At 37.0% G+C, this 24113-nt stretch overlaps 1 protein-coding gene across 8 annotated transcripts in view; it reads left to right on the forward strand.

The window, feature by feature from the left end:
- The window catches only part of Akap13 (A-kinase anchoring protein 13), a 236686-nt gene that overhangs the window by 63075 nt on the left and 149498 nt on the right, over positions 1-24113 (forward strand). For all 8 annotated transcript variants that reach the window (XM_010621018.1, XM_010621021.1, XM_010621019.1 and 5 more), the window contains exons 5-6: positions 14885-15083; positions 18235-21337. In XM_010621018.1, coding sequence (XP_010619320.1) covers positions 14885-15083; positions 18235-21337 — 3302 coding nt within the window. The remainder of the gene's footprint in view (positions 1-14884; positions 15084-18234; positions 21338-24113) is intronic.

Here is a 24113-nt window from a genome sequence, read left to right on the forward strand (position 1 = left end):
CACTTAGAATTCATGTTCATTTCATTCTCACAATAAACTTAGTGTTTCTAAGAGGAAATTGAAGTCTAGGATTACGATTACACAGGTGGTAATACCAGAGTAAGGACCTCATGCCTATCTGAGTTTCCAGCCTTTGTTCTAACTATTGCCTTATGAGAGTTTTCTGTTTTTAATTATTTAAGGGGCAAAGTTTACAACAAAGTATTAGCGATCAACAATAGTTGTTCATAGGATGTGCCTCCTTGCCTTTTCTTTTCCTTTGCACCCTCTCTATGCTACTTGTTAAGGAGAAAGTGATGGGATTTTTGTCATCTTGGTCATTTGCATATGGTTTAGATCGTTCCCCAAGGGGTAACATGTTGGCAGCTGGGTCCTCAGTGTGGTGATTTTAAGAGATGAGATTCAAGGGGGGAAAATCCTTGAGTCATTGAAGTAGGTATGCCCTGGGGTGGGATTAAGATAGTTTGCATGGAATCCCTTAGTTGTTGAGATAGTGAGTTATTATAAAACCCTAAATATGAACACTGAGTTACTCTTTGGCTTCTTGTCTGGCAATATTTTGGTACCATTCACCATTAGGTGATACAGCCAGGGAACCTTTGCCAGAGCCAGTGTCATGATGTTTGAAATTTCAGCTTCTAAAACAGAGCTAAATAAATCTCTATTCTTTATAAATACTCAGCTTCTGAAATTTCATCATACTGTAGCAATAAGAAATGGACTGATACACCCCTTGAAATCCCTCTCCCTCATGAATGAAAGCAGAAGAAAACTAAGAGTATCAGTGCTAAAATTCCTAGTCAATCTTTGTATACATGGATGCATAGCTGACTATATATAGCCTAGCTGTAAATCCCCAACAAATAGCTAAAAGATGGAGCAGCTCTTTCCCCCTTAACCCTACATGCTTCCCTTCTGGAATTATGTCTCTCCGGGTCCATTTCAGTGCATTGTAGTTTATTTTTTAGAACTCATTGAGATTTGGCAATGTTATGTTAATGTGATTTCATAGATTATATTGCAATAGCCCTTGAATAAGGAACTAAGCACTGTAGTTCCTCATTAGAAGTAGACTCCAAGCAAAATATCCCTTCTGGGAGGGCTGACTTAGCTTTTCCTTACTTTTAAAGCTATGGTATGAAGTCACAATTAAAATAGGATGGGCTTGCAATGTTCCTGGTGCTTCAGGAAATGTGTGTGAGTATTAGCTACCAAACTGATGCATTGTTAATTTTCATCACTTACTGTCCTCATTGACATTTTCTCTGAGTATTTACTGTAATTCAGTAAGCAGTAGCATTGAATTTTCCCTGAATGACTGATGTCATTAGGGCCAGGAAAGTATTTTTCTCTGTAAATAATTTGACTGGGTTTTTCATGTATGTTAACATTAAGCCCCAGACTTTTCTTGAGTTGTGCATGCTAGGGTGGGAAGATAGACAGATGGGTGGGGTGATTGGTTGTTGATTGTTGCATAGCAGTTAGAATGGTGGCAACATAGTTCAAATTTACCCTGGGATTTATTGAATTTTGCTGTACCACATACATAAACTGAGGTCAAGGCCTAACCGTAGATGCTGTAACTCTTCACTCTCTGAGGAGTGACCTTTAGTTAGTGTTATTCTACTATTGAAAGACTTGCTTACAGAGTCTGTGAAATTTATGAAAACAAAAGAACATGTAATATACTTGTTTTCTTATACATATCAGACTTGTAGTTTGTTAAATTTGAATGTGTCATAATTTGAAACTTGTAGAAATGTTGGTATTCTGGGAAGTGAAAAAAGGCATGTAAATTTTAGAATTAGGATTGAGTACATGTTGTGGTCTTTTCACTTACTGGCTGTGTATTTTGGGGCAAATTATCTCTTAGCCTCATTTTCCTTACATGCAAAATAAAAATACAGTCCCCTTATACCTGCCCAAAATTGTGAGTACCAAAACAAACAAACAAAACAAAACAAAACAAAAAAAAGATAAATTGAAAGTAGGTAATGCTGTCTAGTACCAGGCTAAGCAGTTAATATTATTAGCTTCCTTCTTTAATTTTTTATTTTTGACCTTCCTCCTTTTGATAATTTTTACCACCACCAAGAGTAGCATACCTAGTTCCTGGCCAGACTCATAGTCTGTGAAATCTGAACCACATATAACTCCCATGTCATTTTATAACATTTCATGATCATCATTATCATCACCATCCTCCTCCCCCACCCCCTCTTTCGTGCACAGCTACACTGGCCACAGCCACACTGGCCAGTTTATTGCCTCCAGAGAATATTTGCATTTGTTGAACTCTGCCAAAATATTTTTGTTTCACTGATTCCACTTGCTGGCTTTTTCATATCATTCAAGTCAGTAGTCATATCACCTCAGTTTTTCCTGACCACAAATTATACCCGTCTGTAATAGAAGCTTTTAGAGGGAACCTGGGTTCATTTAGTTCTTCATCATTATGTTGCCACTGTCTAGGAACATAGTAGATACATTGTTGAATGTTTGAATAAATGTATAACCTAGACCTTTAACTTTCTGGAAATCTATTTTGATGTATTTGGCATTTAAATTTAATATAGAGAAGATTAGGCTTCAGATAGAATACATTTCTAATACAATGGCATTTAAAATGGCATGTATTAAGAATGAAATCTCTCAATAGGATTTTGGAGACATTTTGTCAATAATAGAAAAAGGCCACAATGAACATAAGGGATGATTATTTGTATAGAACCTAATGCATTTTGAGATACTGAGGAGTAATACGTTGTCCTGCTATGTTCTGTTTCATAGGATTGGTTTGCATAAAGGGTTCATATAGAATTAAGCAAAATTCTTTGTATGTTTATGCTGTAATTATTTTCTGGTATTCTGTGTATAACATCTTTGTAGAGGTTATGTGCTTTTGAATTTAAGATTTAGATACCTCGTTGACATGTGAAATAAGGAAATACTGTTTCTAGCTCTGCTTACAACTCATTAATTTACATAACCTACTACACAAAATTAAATAAATAGACTGCTTGGGGTAAATAAAGAAAATCACATTTTACCCTCATTCAGACCATACCTCTGTGAAATATTGGTTATTTCATCTACATTTTATCTGTAATGCAGAATATTGGCCTTGTCACTTGGAAGATTAAATAGGATTTTTTTTTTAATCAAGGGAATGTGAAAAACGGGTTATTGTTTTACAGTTTTATTGTTTACTGTGATTTACTTCCAGTATTTCACATCTTATTCAAGAAAACTATGTCACTAAATCTGTAGAAGCTCTTTGGGACATGTGATAAAATTAATATTTAGATGCCTTAGATTTCATAATGATGATGATGATGATGATAAAAAAGACCAACAGGGAACTGAACTTTTAAAATACTCTTGAATATTATCTAGTTAATTTTCAGTTTTATTCAGGCAAATATATAACCTATACCTTTAGGAGAAAAGGAAACCTTGTCTAGTGGATCTTTGCTAGTGTGAAGTATCATTTATCATCTAATGCTGTGCTTTCTCTTTCTTGCCTGTTTCTTATGCCCTGTTGATGTTAAATCTAAGTTTTCTAGTAATTTATTTCAGACTTTTTCCTTCTGTGATGAATTGGAAATTTTTTTCAAAATCTTGATTCTGAAATAATTTGAGATGTTACTTCTGATACACTAAATTTTACTGTACATGAATGCTATTATCTGGGAGAGTAGGTCATATCATATGTTTATGTAAAAATAGCAAATTAGAAAAGGCAGATCAAAAAAAATTTACATGTACTTTGTGATGAACACATTGTGTCTTTGTTATAGTCTGTTTTATCTAACTGTTTCTAGATAAATTAATTTGCATACACCTGTAATCTCAGCACTAGAGTTGAGGCAGGAGAGTTGTTGCAAGTTCAAGACCAGCCAGGGCTGTGTAGTGAGTTCATGGCCAGCCTGGACTATGTAAAAAATCTTGTCTCAACAAACAAACATAAAAAGATTAATCTATTTCAGTAAGGAATTGTGAAAGCTACTGAGTTAGGTCAGTGGATCCCATGAAAATATAAGCTTCATTAGAAGCTTAAAAGACTGGTATTAAGTATGAATTCTTTTCTTTGAATTTAATGATATTAACCTGATTTTTAGTCACGTGAAACTTATGCCTGAAGGTGGGAGTCCTGCTCAGACTAATGAAAAAAAATTTATTTTTTCTGAACTAGAAAAACTAGTTTACAAACTGATGACTTCACTGTGAATAAAGTTTGATTTCTATAAGTAAAACAAAATATTTATTCATGAAACTGTTGAATCTTCATAATTGGAAGTTTTATCAATCCATTTATTTTAGTATTCACCATTACACTTTGGATTCATATTTAGCTCTTAAACCTTTTATCATAGTAGGTTTCAAATGATTTTCAGTAATAAAAATCTAGAAATGGATGTACGTTTCTGTTATTTGATTATTTACATTGGAAAACATATGGTTACTGTTTGATTTTGTTTTGTAGCTTTGCTGCATGAGTAACCTAAAGAAACTAATTTCAAAGACAACCCTACCTTTGCTTTGTTCTCCGTCTCTTTGTACTTGGATATTGGACTTTTCTTCTTGATTTGTTTTTTGTCATCAGTTTGAAATTCTTTTACCCAGGTATGTTATTCTGCCCAAGTGCCAGACTATTTTGTAAGCTCTCCCATCCCAAGAACTGGGGATTGAACTCAGGACCCACACACAGTGTCTTGCTGGGCTTTACCTTGAAGTCTCATGTTTGGTCTCCCAGAGTGCTAGAATTACAGGAATGGGCCACCATGGCCTCAGTAGCATTTCCCTTTTCCTAACCTAAAATTTAATCTTGGTTGGTAGAGCTAATGCTCTCACTTTGAAAATAATCGTCAGGTGCCATGTTTCTGACTCATTAAGTATCCTCAGGTTGTAGACTTACAGAAGACAATAATTAGTAAACCAGTAACTGCCATGGAAAAGAAAAGAGCATCTTGATAGAGATTAATTTAGGTTCTATAGAAATACATAATTGACTTCTTCTTTGGAAGCGGGGGTGGGGTGGGTAGGTTGAACTTGGGACCTTTCATTTGCTACGCATACAGCAGCACCACTGAGTTAAATTCCCAGCCCTACAGTTGACTCTTGAAGAACATGGGCTTGAATTGTGCTGATCCATTCATATGCAGATTTTGTAGTTTTGGAAATTTGCAGCAATTTGAAAAAATTACAGTGGACATCATAACCTGGAAATACTGAAAAATTTAAGAGAAAGGTATATCATGAGAACATAAAATATATGTAGATAACTTTTTTGTCATTAACTACCATAAAATATACATAAGTTTATTATAGAAAGGAAAAATTATAAAAATGTAGACACAAGATGGTACATGATATTCAGAGTTGAGAAAAATGGAAAGATTCACAATCATATCCTAAATGCACAAGATTAGCTATAGTTTATAGTGTACTTCAGTAATTTGTAGTTACCACCTGTTCGTGTTGCAGTGAGTGTGGAATATCCACTTAAATTGCCATGTCATGCATTTCCTCTCTCCACTGATTCTCACTAGTAAATTACATGTATCACAGTAAAAATCACTCTTTTGTGTTACTTATTTTCACCATTTGCAATGCATACAGCATGTAAGATATGTATTCACTCATTGCTTATGTTATTGTTAAGGCTTCTGGTCAGGAACAAGCTATTACTGCATTTTTAGTGAGTCAAAAATATATGCAGATTTTCACCTCCATGGGAGGAGAGGATCGGCTTCCCTAACCCTAATGTTCAAAGGTGGGCTATAAATCTACATAACATTTACATAAAATTTTTATTTTATTGCTTATACTTTATAATCACTTACATGACCAATCATCTGGGGAGCAGCAACAGGGTTGAAAGGAGAAAGTACATTACTGAGTGAGTGAAGAAGGTTGGTTAATGTGGATTTCTTCTTAATGGAGTTTCTATCTGAAGTGCTGCCTGGTTTGGTCGGGGTATAAACTAAATATAACTGTGTTGGAGTCTAAGCAGATATTTTGCTGTCATGGTTTATTTTTATTTGTTCATTTCAGTTAACTTTCCCTGACATATGTACTTTGTTGTCTCTGTCCTCTGACGTAAGGAGACAAGAGGAAAAAATTATTTTTAAGAATTAAGTTATATATAATATTCATTATGCCTCTACCACAATACCAGTTTATTTCATTATCTTGCATTTTATATAATTTTAAAACATCTTTTAAACATACTTTTTCCATTATACTCACCCTGACTTTAGGGATGTCTCCATTCAACATAATTAGATAAATTTGTAGTGAATCATTATTGGGAGTATTTTTTTACCCCTTAGGAAAAGTTAGGTGTTAGTTGTATTTGATACTTCATTTAGTAATCTGATGTTTTCACTTTATTATATCTTTATTTATTCTGTGGTTTTTATAATTATTTTGAGGCTCTGTAAAATATTCTGAGTATTGAAAACATTCACCTAATTTTGAATGTTAATTTCTGATTTTTTAAAATATTAAAACGAATGCTAATGTTAGTCTTATCTTTTACTTACTATTTTTTGTTTCTGTTAAATTATTTTCTTAGGGTAAGCTCCAAGAAATTGTATGAGTAGGTCAGAAGATACAGTATTTGTAACACCACTGTGCATTTCAATGTTGCCAGTTTTAACTTTGCATTTCTTTACTTTTTAAAATCATTTGGCACTTGTAGGGTACTTTAAGGCTGTACAATACTTTTTACAAGGTTAGCTACAAATCAGAGTCAGTTGGGGATTCTGATTGCACATTAGAATCTCTGAGCTTCAGAAAACAGTGGTGCCTGGGGAATGCCTCTGTGGATTTGGATTTAATTGGTGTGTGGTATGATCTGTAGCTCAGGAGTTTTAAAAACTCTACAGACAATTCTAAAGTGCAGTCAAGGCTAACATACTGCTTTAGTGAGAAAGCTGGGTTTAACATTACATCTAAAAATTATTTCCTGAACTGATTTAGCAGCTTAAAGTTGATATTAAAAGAGAACAGTAAGCCATATGATCACATCAATAAATATTTAGATGTCAATTCTAGTATAAAATAAGTTTAACTTTTACTTATGTGTATGTTGGTATATTCAATATTGATGCTGTGCAACTTATAGTAGGATATGGAAAATTACATTTTAAGATCTTGAAAGAAATGCAGTTAAGTGGGACTAGAACACATAACTGACTATTGGAGGAGTGTGGCACTAATGAGTCAGGAAGCCATTGAGTGAGGGAGCCAGAGTAAATCCTCAGGATAAAAGCAAGAGAGAAAAATGTTCATAGAAATCATAGGCCACAAACTGTACCTAATATCAGTAATGTACAGTGATCTAGGACTTATATACTCATCTGCCAAAATGCTTATTTTTAAAGTATTGTTTGTTTTGGTCTGTATTCTTCTGTGTGAAATAGGCAGGAAAGGCATTACATGATGTTATAGGATGTTGGCCCAAATCCAGGCTCTGTTACTTAATAGCTTTAAAGTTCCACAACTTCATGGTAGTAGTTTCTTTATCTGAAAATTGAGATAATATTGTCCTTCACACAGTCATTAAGAGAATAAATTGCAAGTGAATGGTTAATAGCTGATGCAGTTGTTAGCCAGTTAATAAATATCAGCAATAAAAAAGTGTGTGTAGTATGTATCCTCTTCTTTGTAGAAGAAAGTAGAAACTGAATATTTATTGATAATATATTAAGTCTGTACATCATATATATATATAGTTAATCCTTAAATCAGTTAGGAAAGCTAGACAGTTTGGGCTCAGCATTTGTCCTACATTTTGTGAGAATTTCATCAGTGCTCATCATTGTACTGAGTATTTTAGCACATGATGGACTTTGGAACTTCTTTTTTAAATCAGAGACTATCATGTGTTGGAAAACGATCTACTTAGAGTGAGTGGACCATCTTTTGCCTACTAAAGAAAGGTATCCCTTAAAGGCCTCTTTGTTCCATTCTGCCTTCAAATGACCCTAAATAAAGTACTTATTGCTGCAGATACTGAAGTATTTCTCTAAAGATCTACCCTTTCTTTCAAAAGCAGTATTATATAGTGGAGAGAACATAAGTTTTGCTTATTGGTGGTGTGATGAGTGCAGCAGGTATTATTTATTGACTGCCTTGTGTGTCAGGTATTATTAAATAATTTGTTTACTAACCTCTTTACCTCAGCAACTTTGTAAAGAGACTATTACCGTTTTTTTTTTATATATATAAATCAAGATACTTTGCTTTCAGATTGTCTAGCCCAAATTCTTGTAAGTGGTAAAGTTTGATCTTGAACTCAGATTTGTCAGATTGCTATGTGCTGTACCTTGAACAAATGAGTTAATACTTCTGAGTCTCGGTTTGCTTATTTCTAAAACAGGAATACTATTACTTTGAAGGAGTCATGAGTATTGAATAATGTACTTAAAGTACCTGTTTCAATACCTGTATCTTTGTAGATACCTCAATAAAACTAGTTTTTTTCTTTATCTTAAGCAAATACTAGTTGTAGAAGAGTAAAAAAATGATTACTTCTGCCTTTTTAAAAGTTAATGTTTTATATTTAACTTTTTTTTCTTTTATTGAGTTTATTGGTACATTTTAGATATACAGTACAGTTACAGTCATTATTGGGATCTAGTACCTTTACATGACAGGTGGTCTTGGCTCTCATTTTTTTTCCCCCTTGTCCCTGCCCACCCTTCACCCCCTCCTCCCCTCCTCCCCTCCCCATTTAAAAACACTTTATTTCCATTTTTTTCATTTTCTCATATTTTTTCCCTTATTACCTTTCCCCTACCCTTCCCACTTTCCCTACACCTTTAGCCCTTTTCTTCCCATTTCACAATGTCAGTTAATCTCATTAGGATCTTATGTACTATTACAGTTTATTCACACTAGAGAAACTATTCGGTATTCATACATGTGTGACTTATTTATTTCATTTAGGAGTATATCCTCAATATGTATCCATTTTCCTATGAATGAGTTTAATTTCTCATGCTTTATGGCTGAGTATTATTCCGTTTTATAGAAAAACCACATCTTCTTTATCCAATCTCCAACTGATGGCCAAATGGGCTGTTTCCAAGTTTTACCTGTTACAAACTATGCCTCTATAAACATGGGTGTGCATATATCACTGTAGTGTGATTCTTTTAATTCTTTTGGAAAGATACCCAGCAGAGGGATTGCTGGGTCAAATGGAACCTCTTAGTCCCAGCTCTTTGAGGTATCTCCATATTGATTTCCATAGTGGTTGTACCAGTCTGCACTCCCACCAACAAGGGAAAAGTGTTCCTTTCTCCTACAACCCTGCCAACATTTGTTATTGGTTGATTTCTTGATAGCAGCCATTCTTTGTGGGGTGAGGTGGAATCTCAGTGTTGTTTTCATCTGCATCTCTTGAATGACCAGTGATGTGGAACATTTTTTCACATATTTACTTGCTGCTTTTATTTCTTTGCCTGAGAAATGTCTGTTCATTATTTGCTGACAATATGATACTCTACAGTGAAGACCCAAAAAGCTCCACCAAAAGACTTCTAGACTTCATTGACACTTTTAGCAGAGTAGCAGGATACAAGGTCAATACCCCAAAATTAATAGCCTTCTTGTACACAAATAACAGACTCACTGAGTGAGAAATTAGGGAAACAATTCCTTTCACAATAGCATCCAAAGAAATGAAGTATCTAGGAATCAACCTAACAAAAGATGCAAAAGACCTCTACACTGAATACTACAGTACTCTGAGAAAAGAGATTGAAGAGGATATAAGAAAATGGAAAGATATCCCCTGCTCCTGGGTAGGAAGAATCAACATAGTGAAAATGGCCATACTACCGAAACTGCTATACAGACTCATTGCAATGCCAATTGAAATTCCAACACTATACTTCACAGAACTAGAAAGAAGAATCCAAAAGTTCATTTGGAACCATAAGAGACCTAGAACAGCAAAAGCCATCCTAGGCAACAGACACATGGCAGTGGGCATAACAATTCCCGATCTGAAACTATACTACAAAGCCACTGTGATACAAACAGCATGGTACTGGCAAAGAAACAGACCAGAGGATCAATGGAACAGACTGGAAGACACAAAAACAACTACAGATGTACTCAGCTACCTCATCTTTGACAAAGGAGCTGACCATCCCCACTGGAGGAAAGATAGCCTCTTTAATAAATGATGTTGGCAAAACTGGATCTCAACCTGCCATAGATTAAAATTGGACCCTTATCTTTCACCATGCACTCAATTAAAATCCAAATGGATTAAAGATCTAAATATTAAAACAGAAATAAACTTGCTGGAAGATAAGTTAGGCAGAACTCTGGAAGATATTGGCATAGGAAAAGACTTTATGAACAAATCCTCAGTCACACAGGAATTAGCAGAAAGAATCAACAAGTTGGGATCTCATCATATTAAAAAGCTTCTGCACTACAAAAGAAACCATCAACAGAACTAAGAGACAACCTACAATGTGGGAAAAAATTTTTACCAGCTGCTCCTCAGAAACAGGACTATTATCTATAATATATAAAGAACTCAAAACAATCAGCCCCCCTAAATATAAAGACCCAATTCAAAAATGGGCATCTGAAATGAACAGACATTTCTCAAAGAAGTAAAAGCAGCAAGTAAATATATGAAAAAATGTTCCACATCACTGGTCATTCGAGAGATGCAGATGAAAACAACACTGAGATTCCACCTCACCCCACAAAGAATGGCTGCTATCAAGAAATCAACCAATAACAAATGTTGGCAGGGTTGTAGGAGAAAGGAACACTTTTCCCTTGTTGGTGGGAGTGCAGACTGGTACAACCACTATGGAAATCAATATGGAGATACCTCAAAGAGCTGGGACTAAGAGGTTCCATTTGACCCAGCAATCCCTCTGCTGGGTATCTTTCCAAAAGAATTAGAAGAATCATACCACAGTGACATATGCACACCTATGTTTATAGCAGCACAGTTTGTAATAGCTAAAACTTGGAAACTGGATAAAGATGTGGTTTTTCTATAAAATGGAATACTACTCAGCCATAAAGAATGAGAAAGTAGATTCATTCATGGGAAAATGGATACATTTTGAGGATATACGCCTAAGTGAAATAAATAAGTCACACATGTGTAAATACCGAATAGTTTCTCTGGTGTGAAAAACTAAAATAGTACTCAAGATCCTAATGGGATAATTAGCAATGTGAAATAGGAAGAAAAGGGCTAAAGGTGTAGGGACAGTGGGAAGGGTAGGGGAATGGGAATAAGGGAAGGGAAAAATGTGAGAAAATTAAAAATGGAATTAAAGTGTTGGTAGGTAGGGAGGGGAGGAGTTGGTGAAGGAAGGATGGGGACAAGGGGAAAAAATGAGAACCAAGAACTGTCATGTAAAGGTACAAGATCGAGTGATGAATGGAACTGTACTGTATACCTAGAATGCACCAAGAAATTAAATAAAAATTTTAAAAAAGGATAATTCGTGGTATCCAGTGAGAAAATAATTGCAATGACAGGTCATTCAAGGAAGTGGAAAACAACAGAAGTACATAGAAACAGTGAGTTGGAAGATTGAATATTTAGCACCAGGAGGTAATGAGACAATAGAAACACACTCCTCTAGGTAAATATGTTGTGGTTAGTGAAGGGAATTTCCCGAGATTTAGATAATAAAAATGAAACCGTTTGAAAATTAATAGTGGGAAAGTTGATGGTTTGTTCTCTTTTATTGCGATAAGCTGTGTCACTTTTTAATTAACCCTTTCTTGGGAAATGATCTCTTCTAAGCTTGTTACGTGGGTTCACATCAAGTAGTGGTGTATAAATCAGGTTTTGTTTTCAAAGGTTTTTATTGGAATGTAGCTGTACAGTATATAGTAATCTGAGCAAGCAGGTAAACCAGCATAATCTCTTATACAGTTAATTAAATGCTTTCAGAGACAAGGTCAACCCCAGCTTGAAAGCTAAATTTCCAGTTGTCTCCCCCTCGTTTGATGTAGCATATTGACTTCCTGAATCATTTCATTGACCTTTTAAGTGACTGTCCTACAGATGCTTTTCTATTTGAGTTCATTTTATTCAAAGTAGAACAGTTTTACAAATACACAAAACATTTAGTTCATGTCATATGCTAATCTTAAGCAGCTGTGAGACAGCCACTATCAAGTGTGGAAATGACAATAATGTTCTTTTTTTGCACACTTGTGACTCTGAGCCAGTGCATGATTTTTCTGTCATCTTACAAGTTTTCCTCTGTACCATATTTTTAACTTTAAAATTTCCATTCTCAAGTGAATTATTAATTACAGATAAGTATGATTTAGCAGGAAAAACTTAGTGGAAGTACATTTTCTCTTATATTTGTCAATAGATAGAGTATCCGTTTCATAATTGATTAGTTTCATCCATTTCAAAACAGTACAGTGATCTCAAATCTAACCCTTCTCCATCCCCTCAGAATCTCTAGGATACTTTACCATTGTAATATTTGCTTATGCTTACTGAGATATAATATATATAACATGAGGGGCTCAAGATGTTAATGTCATAAGGAAAGAAAATAAAGAACATTCCATAAACCCAGGAAAAGGTTGATGGGGAATGCATAATCTGTTTTACCTAAACTTTTAGCTACTAGGCATTAGAATAGAGGATTATTTCATTACCTTTAAAGGTTTCAGAGGAACAAGGTTTTCTGATAAATGTAGGAAACAAGATGAGTAAGAAGGAAGTCTTATTAGGAATTGTTTTTAAATGAATCAAAGCAAGAAGAGGAGTAATGAGCATCACTGTAGGGCTTCTTTATATACTATATACTATGAACACTTTATATAGTATAAACACTTTGTGTTGATTTTCTCTAATCCTCAGAATAGTGCTTGGATTATAACATCCCGGTGTGCATATTAGAGAGGTAAGTCCCACAGGAGTCAAGAAACTTGTAAAACATTGTATAGTTAGGAAATAAAAGAACTGGATTCAAATCCAGAAATCTCCCAAATCTGTGCCTTTTACCCTATCAGACTATCAAGAACCGACAGTGACACCAAGGATTAATGCCTCAGAAATTTGTATTTCTGTTAAATGAAGAAAATGGTTAACATCTGAAACATTTGCCAAACTATAGTTATTGAAAATATAAGATTGTGTGGTGTACCATTGTACTTCATCTTCTTATTTCATGTCCTGAAATTCCTTCATCTGCTGTGAAAAACACAACTAGAGTGGGTAGGCATTGCAGACAGATATTTATGGGCATGGGTATATATGTTCCAGAAGCAATGCTTGAATTTGATGTGCTGTGGTCTTTTTAGAAGAAATCTTTTCTTGATCAAGTAATTGGCTTACAATATTGGAAAGATCATTAGAACCACATATAAGAGAGTTTTTGTGTTCATGTATGAAGCTTGTTTTGTTTGGTACTAGGTGCTGAGCACAGGAGTGCACTACCACTGAGCTACACATTTTTGTTTTTTGTTACTGGGGATTGAACTCAGGACCTGTTGCTTGCCAGGCAGGTGCTGTGCCACTGAGCTAAATCTGTGGCACTGGACATTTTTAATTTTTGAGAGAAGAGTCTCACCATGCTGCTCAAGCAGGCCTCAAATGTGGAACCCTTCTGCCTCAGTCTCCTGAGTACTTGGGATTACATGTGTATGCCAGTGACCAGTGAGATTTCTTGTTTGAGACCTGTGCCAGAAATGATTGGCTATATGCCTGAACTCTTTGTCAGCTTTATTGGTATATATGTTTATAATGATGTAAATTATTACATGCAAATTGAGCAAAATTGTTTTTTAAATTGAAAAAAAAAGGTCTTCTTAGACCTAAGAGCTTCATTTAAATTCGATTTTTTAATTTTGTTGACAAGGACAATATAATCTGGTGTTGCAGGGTTTTTGTTTTTCGTTCTTGGGTTTTTGTTTTTTTTTTCTGTGTAGTTAATTTCAGGAAGTTTGAGGCATTTCCTCTATTTAAAAAAAAATCAGAGTCCTCTTACATGGGTTGGAGTGATTGGTTGTTTCTTCCCTTCGCAATACAGTCAACTGTAATTAGCACACGGTGTAGCCTATTTAAAAGCAATTCTTTTTTTTTTGGTACCAGGGATTGAATTCAGGACCTTGCACTTGTTTTTTTTTTTTTTTTTTCCAGCTTTAATTGAGTTTATTGGTACATTTTAGGGATACAGTACAGTTACATTCATTGTTGGGATCATGTACCTCTCTACATGGCAAGTCTTGATTCTCATTTTTTCCCCTTACCTCTGCCCTCCCTTCACCCCCTCCTCCCCTCCCCATCTACAAACACTTTATTTTCATCTTTTCATTCTCTCACATTTTTTTCTTTTCCCTTTTTACTCTTCCCCTACCCATCCCACCTTCCCTACACCTTTAGCTCCTTTCTTCCCATTTCTAAATGTCAGTAATCTTATTAGAATCTTATGCATTGTTGCACATTATTCACACCAGGGAGGACCTTGCACTTGTAAGGCAGGCGGCGGCACGCCTGAGCTAAATCCCCAGCCCTTGAAAGCAGTTCTTAATAAGTCTTGCTTCTGTGGATAACTAGGCTTATACTTCTTTATTTGGTTGTTAGCAAAATATTAACTAAAATTTGACTTTTCTTTATCTTGATCCAAAGAACATACTTAGGAAAGAATCCTGTACTTTTAATTCAACCTCTTTGTGACCTCTTATGAGGAAAATAGAAAGCTTTGTTACATGCTGAATCATAGGGGCCTTATGTAAGCCAAATTTTTGCAAAGAACAATCAGTAGAAGTGTGTGACATTGTACTTAAAGGAGTTTATAACTGTTCCTGGCAGGTAGAATTTATATGTTAACCAGAGATTGCTTGCTTGCAGGGAGAATGCTGGGGAACCAGACTCCTGGAGTAGTTTATCCTATGAAATGTCTTATGGAGACTGTTCTGTGAGGCATCATCGGGAGCTGGACATCTATACTTTGACCTCTGAGTCAGAATCCAACTGTGAACCCCCATCTCCTGGAGACGGTTGCTCTGGACATATTTTAAAACTTAAGAACATTCAACAGCAATTAATGGTAAGGAAAATGTTTTTCATTTTCAGGTGTGCATGCGTGTGTGTGTGACCTTAGCTAATGAACTAGGTACACTTAGAATATAAAAGTGTTTCTACCAAAGATCATGAATCCTGTAAAGCAGTATTAGTAGTATTAGATATCAGCATGTAAGATTAAAAACTAGCATAAGGCTTGTAGGAGAGTAGTTGGCAGCTGAGATTTTTAAATTGATTTTTGCCGTATTTCTGAAGTAATAAAAAATACACCTGTTGCAAACATAAAAATATGCAACAACTAGAACTGAATTTCCTGGGCATAAAATATGTCTGTTTCATTTAACTCTATACAGATAAGAAAACCAGTTTATGAGATTGTTGCTAAAGAACAAGAACCAAATTTACTCATCAGTCCATCCTTTCACAGCTATTTTAGTGAGTGATGTTACTGTATTTAAATTGATAGTTAAATGCTTTAAAAGATCACCAAAAGTAAAGATTTTATAATCCATTCAAGCCTGCAAGATAAAGGTGTTTTAAGACATAAAAGCATTACTTGGTAATATTAATTATGGGTAATGTAGACATAACATGGGTGCATCTGTCTTGACCATATCAGCTGAAGGACTAAGTTGAGATTATTTTTCCAGCCAGTTTATTTCACAGCTGACTGGATTTGGAAACAGCTTGATAATGATTTCATTTAAGGTTGCCTAGGGGTTAGCTCAATGCCAGCATCTTCTTTTGGAGCAGGCATTATTTCTGAAGTCAGCACGTCAAGATATTCCATAGTAGGATTGTCAGTGTGCTTGCCTTTGCCTTTATTTTATTTATTTATTTAAAAAATTTTCCCCCTGGTACTGGGGATGGAACTCAGGACCTTGCTCTTGCAAAGCAGGCACAGCACCACTGAGCTAAATCCCTGACATTGCCTTTGCCTTTAAAAATCATGTTTTTCCTAAAGCAGTCGTTTTCCTTTGAATGGACTGCTCAGGAAATCAGTTTTTTCTCTTAGAACTCTGTTTTACTAAGTGAATGGTAGTCCACTTGAAAATACCAAATTGAAGATCTGAAAGCTACCCATAAAGTTTGGTTGCTAAGGAAACATGAGAAATTTAAGTTGTAGGAGTATGTAGGATTTTCCTAAATTCTTCATATTTGCTTCTCAGGTCTCATTTTTCTGTGGTGTTCACCGTTCATTAAATGTAATGGCCTGCTTTCTTTTTTCTTTTTCTTTTTTTGGGGTGGTGGTGGTGGTACTGGGGATTAAAGTGAGGGTCATCTCACTGATCTGCTGCCACCACCACTGCCCCCCTTCCCCTTGAGATAGGGTCTTGCAGAGATTCCCAGGCTGGGCTCATACTTGTGATATTCCTCCCAGAGTGCTGAGATTACAGGCATATGCCACCATACCTGGCATGCTTTCACGATTTTTAAGAGACTGTCTTTTGACAGGAATGGAAACAAGTTTATTTTGAATAATTTGAGGAAGATAGCATGTGAGACATGAGCCTTTAGTGAAACTACATTTTTGTTGTACGTACTCTTTAATAGAAGGACTTTAGTAACTGTAACACATTATATTGTTTTATATGGAAACTTTTACAGTAAACTCAGTAGATATATTTACTGAGTAAATAAATGAGCGAACAAATTGATAGTAGTAAAAATGATTGCAGTAGATCAAACAATGACTAGAGAACAAACTATACATAATTTTTATGTGTTAAGAAAGTAGTATTACATTTTACATAAAGATAAACTCATGAAAAATCCACCTGTTTGTTTTTCTCCATTTTTTTCCTAGGCTATGTCTACACACACACAGGGGACTTCTGTATGATGTATTATATTTATTTTTTCAATATTGTGTTATGAATTTTTTTTTCTGTTTGTGCTTTTGTCTTCATAGTTACTATCTATATAACAGCATAGAATTCCTCCCATCATGTTGGTGATCTGATATCTTAGCCATTTCCTTGTTGTTTATGTGAGAAAATATTTAAAAGTTTCAAAAAGTACTTTGAGATGATTTATAACATCCTCAAGCCATAGTACCCTCTAACAGTAATTGAGTTAGGTAATATTAATACTGTTTGCTCTCATTTATTGAATATTCAGTATTAGACAACAGGAGGAACTGCTTTGATCAAAAGCAGTTACATCTACCATGCCACTGTTCTTGAAATTATGAACCTAAAACTGAAATATTTAAATTGAACTGAAATGACCATATTTTGGGGGATTAAAGGACACTATGTACAAATGTACAACTTAAGTACAGTGGTACTTCAGTTCACAAACTTAATTTCTTCCATGATTGGAAGATGTGGAATTTGCGAATGGAGCCAAGTTTTGCCAAACACTTCAGTTCAAGAACTGGAGTGTTTGGGCACTGAGGTATTTCTGTATTTAAGGTACAGGAGCACTCGCTGCATTTTATAGTTGAAGAGTGTATGAAAGCAATTGCAATTTGTTTTTACTTGAGGCAGAATGGAAGTTGGCTGTGCTGTTTTAAAGACTCATTAAAAATATCTTTAGCTTAGGGCTGGGGATTTAGCTCAGCGCTTTGGTGGCCTGCCTTGCAAGCGCAAGGACCCGAGTTCAATACCCGGTACCCCCCCAAATAATAATAATAATAATAATAACAACAACAACAACAACAATAAATCTTTAGCTTGCTCATTTGAAGATGTTTAGAATGCCTATTTTTAAATTAAGATTTTTGAGATTCAGTTTTAATCCTTGGTAAAATAGTTCAAAATGTAGAAAATAGTTACTGTGTGTACATGTCTGTGTTTATTGTTTTTATTATTTATTTGTTTGTTTATTTATTTTTTAGACAGGCTCTCTCTATGTAGTTCATTCAGGCTGGCCTCATGGCGATCCTCCTCTTTCAGCCTTCCATGTGCTGGGATTACAGGCATGTACCACCACACCTGGCAGCTATGAATATTCTTAGTCATTTTTAACATTCCAGTGGCTGTGTAAATATGGGAAAGGAAAGTGATATCAGAAATGAGAAAAGTATTAATTTGTATTTGCTTACATTAGATTATCGTGTGACCCTGCAAGAATGAGAATGAGTGAGTTTTGTTCAGTAGATTTCTGCGTCTAGGTGTCAGTAACATCTTTTCTCACAGGCAATTTTTATGTGTATTTTGATCTCCTACTAGAAAACAAACCTCAGGCAAATGGACAGTCTTATGCCCACCATGGTGACAGCACAGGATCCTTCCAGTCTGCCCAGTGCCCCAGAGACTGATGGCCAGATCCCTTCCTGTGCACCAGCGCTCTCAGACAACCAGCAGCTTTCTTCTACTCTTGAAGAGACTGAGACTGGCCTGTGCTGCCAAGGGAGCCCTGTTGGACAGATTGTAAGTTCCTGTGACTTATCACAGGTGATTGAGAAAGAGAATACAAACTGTTCTTATAGGAAGAAAAATAAACGTGTGCAGAGAAAGAGGGAGGAGGAGCCCGCACCTATTGTGGACTCAGGAGCTGTGTGTAATCAAGACACCTGCCTTCATAGCATGCCTGACTCTGCAGTAAAAGGCATAGAAGGCCTTTTATCCTGTGGAAACAGAAATGAAGAAACTGGAACAATGTCTGCTGGAATGAGCACAGGCCAGGAGACTGTGTGTAACACAGAGCGTTTACTGCAGGGGAACATGGTCATGGAGCTGGGCAGAGCCCAGCATTCCTCTGGAGGTAAATTGGCAGGCAGTTCAGCTGATGTCAGCGCCTCAGAGAATTCTCCCACCATCCAGAGCAGTGTGCGTGAAGCAGGGGAAAGTACGATGGGAAGATTTGAGAACTCTAATATTAGCACAGCTGAAGCCACGAACATACAAGTCATCAGTGAGCCTGTGGATAAAGCCAGTGTTCAAAGCTGTGCCTCTGCCACCAGTGCCCTGGGAGGCAACAAACCTAATAATTCATCATTTGAATTAAGTTTTGGAGAAATCCCTGGTGAAAAAACAGCAGAAACAGAAACTTTGAGAAGTTGTGAGGAACGTGCTGAAACTCTCAGAGATCAGGTAATTCCAGCTGCTGTAAAAGACAAGATTTCAGATGGATTAATACTGGATGTTCCTCTAGCAGGCTTTTGTGAGGCAGTATCACTCTCTGAGTTAACCTTTTCTGAACTAGAAAAAAATGTACTGCCAAACCAGAAATCAGAAAAGAACTCATCTCCTATTGAAAGCCAAAACAACAAATCACTGGTTTGTTCTGTAACTGGAGATGATAAACTTTGTGCTGACTCTGCATGTCAACAGAACACAGTGACTTCTAGTGGTGAGTTGGTTGCAGAACATTGCAGTGACATAGTTGACCAGCCTGGAATCACCACAGCAGGGAAGCCCAACATACAAGACCTGCCCTCTGCTGTCTGCCAGGAGGACACACAAGTAAATACAGTCCTTTCTTACCCTTTAAGAGATATCCAAGAACATGTGTATTTTTGTCGTCTTGAAGCTTTGGATAAAAAGGGCCAAGGAAAAGATCTGAAACTAGATACACCTTTAACAACAGTGCTTGAGGCAGCTGTACATCTGCATCCACTTGTCCCTAAAACTGAAAAAGAATTGAGGGCAAACCAGGCAGTACCATCAGGCAACACTTTCTCTCTGGCAGGCAGTCCAGGCAGTGAATCAGTAACCAAAGATGACGCACTTTCTCTTATCCCCTCCCACAAAGAAAAGGGAACAGCAACCCCGGAACTACATAGGCCTGCAGTGTGTAGAGGTGGCTCAGCTGGAGGAGATTCGGATCATCATGATAAACAGCTTCCAGAAGACAGCACTGTAGGTCTGTCCATATCCTCTGCTGCTACAGATCTTCAGCCCAACATGGGGAATACCAGTCCTGGAAGACTAGCTGGGGAGCGCGAGAGCCCTGGCTCCTCAGCACCCTCTGAAGTTCTGACTGACTGTTCCCTGCTAAGTACGGATAAGGCCTCTTTGGCCTCTGACTCAGTTTTGACAGAAGAAGGAAAAAATCTGGCAGTTCCCAAAAGCTCTGCAACTCAGGAACAAGATGACAAGGAGAAATCAGTGACTTACTCCTCCATTAAGGAAGACATACTTCTTTCAGGAATTTTGGTGGAAGTGCAGAGAAAACCATCTCCTGGACAAGAGGCACCAATATTCTGTGAAAAGACTGTTTCAGCTATTTGTACAGAGGACAGAGCACTTCAGCACAGTAATTCACTGGTCACACCCTCTGCCTGTCTTAAGGCAGAAACTGATCATAACAAGGAAGTGGCCCCAGAGGTCTCTGTGCTGACAGAAGATGGGGCCACACAGATCCTGGTACCACCAGGAGCAAGTCTGGCTGAAAACTTCAGCCAGGCAGCCTTGAGTGCAGAGCAGAACAGCTTACCTCTCTTGCCACCTGTGTTGCCAGATGTGTCTGAGGGACTTAACAGTGGTCAGCCTTTTGTTCTGGATGTTGAAGTAAAGGACACTGAATCCCAGAGGAAAACCACTGCCTGTGAAGTGAGTGAAAATGTGGCGCTGGATATTCCAGAGGTAAATTCCCTACAAAGCCCTGCTGGCCCCAGAAAAAAGGATATACCACACAACACCCAAGACATCTCAATTTCAGAAATTTTGTTGAACCAGGAGAAGGATATAATAACCCTGATTCTGCCAAGAGCTTTATCAGACAAAGGTGTGAGTGACCCACAGGGAGCTACAACCCCAGCAACAGTACCTCTTGATTGCAAGAAAGAGAATCTAGAGGGAGCAGACCACAACTTTATCACAGGTGACTCTGAGGAGGTACAAAAGGATGATGAAGCACTGGAGCCTCTTGCCATGGTGCTCCCCAGAGAGACAGGGCTCTCAACTTTTGATGACAAGACCTCAGCTAGTAGGAGGGAAGTCACACAGGCGTCAGCCTCAGACATATCAAGGAGTGCTTCCTCTCTGCCTTGTGTGGTCTCGGCCCAAGCTACGCATGTGCAGGGAGCAGACTTAGAGGAGGCTGCTAGTCGTATAGTGAAAGCTGTCATTGAACAAGTCAAGAGCTCGGGAGCACTGATTACTGATGGAGAAATCAGTCACATATCACTGTCCAGTACTGAGTCAGGCCCTGTGACTGAAATACCAGAGAAGGCTTCTACAGAGGAAATATGTGCTTTCCTGCCTGGGAAGACCCTGCAAAAGGATAGTATTTGTGAAGAAGCCACAGGGAGCCTCACAGGAGGCTTTGTTGGAAGGGTGGAGCCAGAGAAGATCATTCTGCCTGTTCAGGGGCTGGAGCCAGCAACAGGTAAGCAAAGCAAAATACAAAATTAATAGTTTCAGAATCAGGTTCCTTTCTGAGTCTCTCTGGTGTGCTAGTAAAAATATGGTCATCTTTGTTATTTTAAGGTCTTGCTTAAAATAGGCTGGCAAGTTAATAATCACCACCATCAGGAGATGCACGTCATCTTAGGGCTGGGAAGATTTTGCTTCCTGTTCTGTAGACTCATAGCTTTATTACTTAAATCTGTAAATGCCCTGTCTGTCACACAGTCACAATTGTAACTTTCCAAACCTAGAAAACAGGGCTTAAATCACAGATGCCTTAAAAAGATAAGGGAATTTAGCAGATGCTTTTATTCACATGACCTGCTCCTTTTCTTTAGAACTATAAAATAGTAGTGCTGCAAAGGATGTGTTTTATTTACAAGTTTGAAACTCCCTTTCTTCCTTTCATCCTAGTCTGAATTTTGAGCATATTTATAGTGATGTAATTATCATTTTGAGCTGATGGCCCAGCATCCAAAATGGTTGCATTAAGTCATTGGTTTGCAGGAGAGCAGTTCCCTCCTTTTCTTCCCAAGGAGCAACCTCCAGTTCCATTGCCTGTTTCTTTTGGACAAAGTCTGGGAATTCAGGACTGCACAGCGCAGGGGATAGGATGCAGGATTTCCGCCCAAGCCCAGCCTGCTGAGCTGCTGTCATTGGGCAGACCTTGTGTCTGCTTATCTTGGTGAAGCAGCTGCATCAAGCAGATTGCTCACACAGCAGCCTGTTCCATGTATGGGTTACCATGTCCAGAGACAGCAAAAAGAAACCACTCTTGCTCAGGGGAAATAAACTGTCTGAAATAAAACTTCTTATTGTGAGTTGAGACTGAAGCTGAAACTGGAGTCGGTCTTGGACTTGACTTCTGAAGTCTTTAAAGGTCAGTTGGATGCATATTTTTATACCAGTACCTGCTCCCAGCTATAGACACAGGACCTGTCCATATGCCTGCTCCTGTGCTTTTGTAGGTAAGAGCTAACCTGTTTGTCTTTATTGTTTGATTATTTTTGCTGTTCTTTTTAATTGTTGATAATCCTTTTAAGTATAGAACTTGTTAGGGCTGTGGGGGTGGGGTATAAAAAGAAAAGAATAAAAAAAGTGGTTTAGGAAGAACAGTTTAAACACAATTTATTTTTCCCTTTTAGGACTTTTAACAATGTTTGGTCTCCTTCTCTCCCATGAGGGATTTAAGGAACCTAGGTAGAATTCTTGATGATTTCAGGCTTTTAGATTTGTAGCAGTAGAAATGTGTTGGTTGCTGTCTCTGAATTTAAATGAGTATGTCTCTAATTTTTTAAAATAAGGCACAACAACAAGTCTATTTTGGGGACCCCTAGCAGGTTGGCATTTCAGAAAAATGGGAGTGGCTGTAACTTGATACCTGGCTATGTTCTTTTTATTTGGGTTCTCTGTCCTTGCCACATGGGCCAGAATTATTTCTCCTTTTGGCTGTAGTCAGAGTTTAGCCCAAGGTACTGTAAACTGTATGACATTTTCTGTGAGAAAAGGTAAAAACAGGGACAATTTCAGATTTAGATTTTTAATAGCTCATAATAGTAAAGATATTAAGAAATGATTTTTAAGGCTTTAAAGCTTTACAGAAAGAAGTCTACCAAATTTCAACAGTGTATATGGATTTGGGGTTAGTTTTGTGTAGGTGAGTTAGTTTCCCTTCTATCAAGAGGAGTCACAGTAGGGTCAGTGGTCATGGTCTCAAACTATTGAGAAAAGTAACCAATGATGAAGAAACCCAGGCTTTCTTCAGAAAATAGGGGTGGGAAAGTCCATGGTCACACTGCCCTAGAGAAAAAGCACCCACATGTGATATGAGAGCCAAAGGGTATTTTCTATGAAGTTTACATTCTATTCATGGATTCAACTATGTTTTTTATGATCATGGAGCATAATTTGGAAGGAGTCAGTTAGAAAAGGATGTCGTCCTTCACCCATTGAAGCACCAATCTCAGTGCTTAGAAAGCTGGTGGTGCCTCCAGAGAGAGCCATGCCAGTTTTTCAGTTGTCAGCACCCCTTATGTCTTAGTATTATTCACTGTTTACCATTGTGAATGGTTGCTGTTGCCAAGATACATACTTTCTGTTGACAGATACAGGAAAGTAATTTTGTGCCCAAAATCACATCCCTAAGTGAATAAAATAAAAACACCTTCCCCCATTATTCTAAGGAATGTTCTGTTCAAGGTATACTTATAAATAGTATACCTTTTTGCTCAGTCAAAAAAATTTTTTTAAACGTTAGTTGCATTTTATGAAGTTTAACAAAATTTTATTGTCTTGGCAAAGAAACCTATCTATCCATTTTTTGTTTGTTTTTTTTTTTGGTTTTTGGTTTTTTTGTGGTTGTTGTTTTGGTACCGGGGATCGAACTCGGATCCTTGTGCTTGTGAGCCAGGCGGCGGAACCACTGAGCTAAATCCCTGGCTCTGTCCATTTTTTTACTTGCTAGTAAGAATATATAATTATAAGGTCAAAGAAAGGAGACTTATAAAGTTCATTTATGTATTGTAACTTTCCCAAATCAAAGGAGACCTTTTGAATATGTGCTATTAGAATAATAACTTAATGTAATTTTCCCCCCCAAAAGAAACTTCTTGGGTATAGGGAACATTTTTATTTGTCAGAGTAGTGGCATCACTAGATGAAGAACCACCAAAAAAATGTTTTCACATCAAAATGATATGACAGTTCCATTTGTATTTGGATATTGAGATGAATTTTGACTGTTCAGTTACCTGTCA

The sequence above is a fragment of the Fukomys damarensis genome, unplaced genomic scaffold, assembly GCF_012274545.1.
Source record: "Fukomys damarensis isolate Sample0158 unplaced genomic scaffold, DMR_v1.0_HiC HiC_scaffold_7, whole genome shotgun sequence".
In the NCBI taxonomy this organism is placed as follows: domain Eukaryota; kingdom Metazoa; phylum Chordata; class Mammalia; order Rodentia; family Bathyergidae; genus Fukomys; species Fukomys damarensis.